This window comes from Anarrhichthys ocellatus, unplaced genomic scaffold (assembly GCF_004355925.1).
Source record: "Anarrhichthys ocellatus isolate YVR2014 unplaced genomic scaffold, GSC_Weel_1.0 scaffold45, whole genome shotgun sequence".
In the NCBI taxonomy this organism is placed as follows: domain Eukaryota; kingdom Metazoa; phylum Chordata; class Actinopteri; order Perciformes; family Anarhichadidae; genus Anarrhichthys; species Anarrhichthys ocellatus.
In genome coordinates, this window is record NW_022280075.1 from 268681 (window position 1) to 275171 (window position 6491).

Here is a 6491-nt window from a genome sequence, read left to right on the forward strand (position 1 = left end):
AGATATATATAGATATATATAGATATAGATATATATAGATATATATAGATATAGATATATATAGATATATATAGATATAGATATATATAGATATATATATAGATATATATAGATAGATATAGATATATATAGATAGATAGATAGATAGATAGATAGATAGATAGATATATATATATTTTATTTTCGCCTAAACCAGTGACATCATGCAGAAGCCATGATGACTCTAGTCTACCTCAGCCTGTTAGCTCTCATGCTAACCATCGCTAGCTGGGTGGGCAAGCAGACATTAGCCGGTTTTTTTTTTTCGCGCTGACAACAGATACACGACGTGACAGCCCGGTTATTGACCACAAAACAGGCTGCCCCACACGAGACAACCTCACACGATGCGCGGCCACACGCGGACTTTGCACGGATCGAGCGCAGTTAGGTCGAGTGTTAGCTAGTTAGCTTAGCTTGCAGCGCCCATGCTTTTCTGTCGGGGAACACGTGGAGTTAACACGTGACGCCCCACAACAAGGCTGCTCATTTTTTTTTTTTTAAAGAGATTAAACGAGCAGATGTTTCACCTTTGGGGTCGTGTTTTCAGTGTGGAGAAGCGATCTTTAAAGTCGCTTTTAAAAGCCTGGCTTTGTTTTATGTAAATGCAGTGTAGCAACATGGAAGCTACGCTGGGAAGGGCTACACGACGCACTAGGCCAAAGAGGACTCGGTGTGCTATTGTTAGCCGGCTAAAGCTAGCTTACTTAACACAGCCAGCCAAGCTCGTGGCTTTTTTTTTTTTTTTCTTGTGATAGATGAAATGCGAGACGTGGGCGGATGTCTCACTAATGTGTGGCGAACAACCTAACCCAAAAAACAAACATGTAAACAGTAGTGAGGACCGGTTCTTTTTAGTATTCGGCAAACACAGAGGGGAGTGTGTCAGCTAAGCGTTGACTGGGTGGAAGTAGACGACACACACACAGGAAGGACATGGTGATCAAGCAGGCTGAACATGACATGTATGTCCTAAAAGTTAAGTCACTGCAGCCAAGCATGCACGGTGACACTGGTCAAATCATCACCCTCCTCCCCCCCCAAAAAAATACACCAAAACTTGGATGCACACATGTTTGCCTGGTGTGATGACATGATCACAGCAACTTTACAGCCATTGCACGACAACACAACGTGCAGAGAACAAGCACAATCATCTTAAGTACACGTTGAACTGGAGAAGCACAGACACACATAAGCAAAGTTGATATTGTTGGGGTGCAGACACTTGTCATGTGACAAGTATGTTTGGCATTTTTAGAAAGATCATTTTGGTGCATTTTCACTTGTATTTAAAAAGGGGTGTAATAATCCCTTGTGCACACCCATGGCCCCACAACTCCAGGAATAGCCTTCACTAGGAGGAGGAGGGGGCTTTCACTCCAAATATATCCAGCTCGCAGGGAGCAACAAGAGGGCGACCACAGACTGGGCTTGTTTATGCACTTTTTTAGTATTAATTAAATGCTATCTGACCCCCTTCCTCCTCCTCCTCCTCGTGACAGCTGCTCGGTCATCTCGTGTGACCACACCTGGACGGACAGACACTGGAAACGCAACACTGACAGCCACTTAAAAAACATGAAAGGGAGGGTACGAACCGTGGTGTGCTTGTCCATTCACGCTGACCACGGTCACCACCGCATTCATTTTCCTAGTCCACGGGTTCACCTTGGGCGGGGGAGCTTCAGTAAACTCCTTTCGGCCTTTAACACCGTCCTCGTTTTGCTTATCCTCTTCCTCTGTCGCCTCGTTGGAGGTCCGCTCCTCCGCGTCCTCGGTGGTGGTCCCTCCCTGCTGCCCGGGGCTGCTGCCGCCGCTCCCCGGCTCTGCGACACCCGTCTGCCGGCTCTTGGCACCGTCGTCGCCCCGTGCGTCCTCGCCGCTCCGCCGTGCGCCCTCGCCGCTCCGTGCGTCTTCCTCCGGCATCACTTCTCCGTGCTCCTTCGCCAACAGCGGGTTGCCCGGCATGAGAGCCTCCACCTGAGTGGCCATTTCCACACACCGCCGTCTTTCTTCCCCCTTCAGGATTACCAGCCCTCTTCTTCCCCCCCCACCCCCCTCCTCCGGGCCCGAATTCGCCTTCAATTTCAAAAGGAAATGTGAAGTTGTTCCGGCGGAGTCTGCCGCTCCTCTGTCGCTCCTTAGACCAAAAAGATCTCCAGCCTAAGACGCAGAGTAGTCGGCAATAAAAACATGTATACAAAATAAAGAAACGTGTCCCAGGGCCTCGCAGGATTACAACCTTATCTCCACCACTAGCAGCAACATGGATGATCCCCACCACGCGATACAGGGGTACGCGCACGTACGGTGTACTGGGCGGATGGGGGAGTAGCCACGTAAAGCCGGGAGCGCGCTTTGGTTTCAGGTCGAGATGCTGCTTTCAAGTGCTTTCCTCGACGAAATCCACGATTTCGGAAGTCACAAAGTGTCACTTTAACTTAAAAGTGCTTTTAGCACTAAATGTATGACGGATAGAGAGTAGTTATTTTTGTCTCAAGTTAGATGTTTTATCTAGTTTATTTTAGTGTTTGAAAGAGAATCAACAGACTTAGTTTTGAAGATGTAAATGAGAAAATGCTCACTTTTTAATGCACAATTTTGTCATATGTTCTGCAGCAAAATATCTTATAGCTTCTATCATGTTTACTACCACATATCATTCATATAAACATATAATATATGAACAAAAAAAATAGATTTAAAATTGTCCATGCACCTTCATGTCACATCACAGCAACTAGTTCCACAAACTAAACATTCACCAGCTTAGAACTATATATATATATATATATATATATATATATATACTGTATATGTATATATGTATATGTCATGTCTTCAATGGGTGATTTGATTGCATTAAAACTTCCTTTGTCCTGAAAGCGTGTATCTCTTTCTGTAGATACACAAAGGTCTACATACGCCTATCAGTGCAGCACATGATCAGAGGACTCTTCACAATCAGTCATAGATATCAAACCTTAAAAGCTTGTGACACACATTCATCATATGTGCGGTCAGTTTTCACTGTAACACGTTTGTTACATTTCATGTTACTTTCCTGTTGAAGAGTTCACAGTGTAAAAATACTCAGTTAAAGTCCTGAAATCAAAATCTTACAGCAAAATGTACTTTAAGTGTCAAAAGTTAAGTTACTCAGAATGGTCACTTTAAGAATAGTTTAAATTATAAATGATATAAGGTTATTATTATTGAGCAGCAGCCTTTTAATGCTGGAGCTTGTTTTATTTACTTAACAGTAACAATGCATCATGTTTTTGTTTTGTTTATTTAAATGTTTTAATCTGTAAGATATTTAATTACTAAAGTTGTCAGATAAATGTGCTCCAAAAGCACCATTTGAAGTTAAATTAATTCATTGTTTATACCATTGTTAATGCATGTAAATGTTGGGAGGAACCATGTATAACTATGTAGACTACAGAAAACACTAAAACAAGTAATAGTTAACAATACCACACAGGCACATGTATTTCCTATACCATTTATTTTTTCTTTCACCTCAGTTAGTTACTTAACTCACTTATGGATAGTGTATTTGTGCAACAAATAAGATTTTTCCGATAGACTTGAACGCAGCGCGAAGCACCCAAGATGACGTCGCTCTCGCCCTCTGAACGCGTCCACAAATCACCGTTAGCTCATTAAACATCTGCCCAAAACACAAGGCTTTTACTGTGTTTTCATGTTCATGAAACGCTGTCAGGGTGACTTGACGTTTGGTCGTCGCTCTCTCGCGCATTTCACGTCACTCTGTTCTCTAAAATATGCAAATAAAAGTGGTGGAAAAAGGCACCTAAACCCCCTCTTTACTGTTTGTTCCTCCACGGTATGCACACGTGTCCACACCGGAGCTGCACGTGTGCGTTCACACTCTCGCTGGCTTACCTAATACTTTTATAATAAGATTTATACTTTTATCATAACAGACTGTTTAAGTGTTCGTCTGTGCTGATGCCATTTCTGTTGCGTGTGTGTGTGAGAATGTGTTGTGTTCAGTGACACCAAACGTGTGGCTCAACATTAAAGGGCCCCTTTTTTTAGTCTGTGTGGTGGATTACATAATAAGACTCAGAGTCGGATTTAACGTGTGTGTGTGTGTGTGTGTGTGTGTGTGTGTGTTTAGCTGTGCCTCTACCGCTGGAATGTAAGAAAGTACACACTACTTCAGGCTATACTTCAATTAGAGGCAGCCCACTTGTACTTTGAGTATTTCCATTTTATGCAACTTCATACTTTCACTCCACTCCACTGATAAAAAAAGATCCTGCTTGATCTAACGTTACTTTAAAAAAATGAAGGCAACGTTTTGCATCAGATTGTGTAGATCAAGCAACTATAATCGACTTAATTTTTTTTACGTAAGAACTACATTTTCCAAGTAAAGTCAACTGAAATTTTCAGGTAAAATCAACTTAGCACGTAAAGTCACTTCAAATTACTTGTGAAAGTAACATCCAACCGTCCAAAACTGACCCAAGTTTATCCAACAATAATGTATATATGTGCAGGTATAACAACATTTTTATATATTTAAATCAGCTTGCCAGATTTTCCATAACCATATCGCAAAACATCAAGGCACACAAATAAAAGATTTGAGAACCTCGGGATCAATGCACAGCAAAGTCCTCCGTTATTGAACCTGTCCACATCCTGTGTGATATATGAAAAATGTATGAAGTGTGTCGTGACAAACAGCACGGAAGCCTCTCTCTGTACAGACTTCAGCTGCTGCACACGGCCTGCAGGATTGCTCGAGTGTTTATGACTAAAGCCTGAAATATGCCGTCAGTCAGTACAGGCGTGTTGATGGGTACAGGATAAAAAAGAGAAACTGTAGATAAAGAAAGAAGGGGTTTGACGTTTGACATGTAAGATAGTCTTGTGCGGTTCATGACCCCATGAATTCACATCCATCATACTCACACACGCCTTCCACAACTCTTCCTCATACCTGTGCTACTGAATCATGAGACCAGGAAGAAATAAGGTGGGCCCCCGTCATACAACTGACATTTTAATGTCTGTAAATATGACACACTATTACTTAGCTGCCCTCTTAATCATCAGAGAAAGGCCTCACTAAATGTTCATTCCTTGGAGTCACGATAAACACAAGACCTTCAAAACGTGAATTTGTTTTTTTTTAATGTAGAAGACAGCCTTTAGTTTTTCATTTTAGCTCAATTTGAAACAGAAATCTTGAAGTTTTTGCACCTAAAAATCACCTAAATGTTCCCTAATGTACATTCTGAGTCAATCTGATCGCAGCATTGTCCTGAGTCCAGGCCAAGAGGTCAACTTAAATGCAGCACAATACAAAACCCCCTTTGAATATGAGATTCTGCAAAACGCAGCAGCACCGACACCCACAAAGTCCCACATGACATGAGGCTCTCACGGCTCATAAAACCCCCCAAACTGAACGGTGTGCTGAGGACAAGACCAGACCGGCCGTAGAGGCTCTGGCTGCGGCTCACAGTTTTTAATCAAATCACCGTCAGACATCCAGTCCTCCAGGTGAGAAAAACAAATCACCGTCAGACATCCAGTCCTCCAGGTGAGAAAAACAAACAAAGTAGTATAAATGTCAGGTTCCTGTCTGAACACAATGTTCGGGTGTGGAAATCAGTGCCAGATAAAAGCTGGTAGATTTCACTCTTTGTGTTTTAAAATGTTCATTGAGTTTTGTAGTTCTTCATTTAAGTGGAAAACAAAAACAAATCCATGAGTGTATGTTTAGCAGCAGTTCATTTAGAATAAAATCATATACGTCACTAAATTAAAAAACACTTTTTAAAGGCACACCTACAAATTAATCATCCCATTTCAAACAAAAACGCAGATTAAAACAGCAGATATTTTTACATTCAGAATCCAGAAAGGGTTTCGGTGTCTTTTTTGTGATTCAGCTCTGACCAGAGACAGCAAGGTGTGGTTGGGTGTGGTCAGAAAAGTGCTTTGTGGCACCTGAAAACCACACCCAACAGAGATGATCAGCAAAAACAAATATTCTTTACTCTTTAAAATAAATAAACAAAAGAGGAAAGCCTACTGGGGAGTGTGTGATATTTTAAGTTTGAGTCCAGGCAATCATCTTATTATTATTATGTCATGAATTTGAAGTTTTAGAAGTCATGTTTTGACGGTGAAATGGTAAAAATGTCATTCAATTATGTGTTTTTTGATCCTCACATGGAAAAACAAGCCATGACACATCAGTGTCACACCAGTGGTGACAATCCCTTCTAATCCCTCTGTTCTGCATCATTCTCTTTATGTCTCTCTCTCTCTCTATTATTTTGTCCCCGCCAGGCTACCGTTTGTCCCCGTTCATAACAACATCGACACAACATACAGCTATACGAGACCAGGACACACACACACACACACACACACACACACACACACACACACACACA

At 41.8% G+C, this 6491-nt stretch overlaps 1 protein-coding gene across 2 annotated transcripts in view; it reads right to left on the bottom strand.

Annotated features, from left to right (window-relative positions):
• Window positions 1–2351, bottom strand: part of larp1 (La ribonucleoprotein 1, translational regulator) — a 37940-nt gene extending 35589 nt beyond the window's left edge. For both annotated transcript variants that reach the window (XM_031868958.1, XM_031868957.1), the window contains exon 1: window positions 1641–2351. In XM_031868958.1, the coding sequence (XP_031724818.1) occupies window positions 1641–2034 (394 nt within the window). In that variant the 5' untranslated portion in view covers window positions 2035–2351. The remainder of the gene's footprint in view (window positions 1–1640) is intronic.
• Between the last annotated feature and the right edge of the window lie 4140 nt (window positions 2352–6491).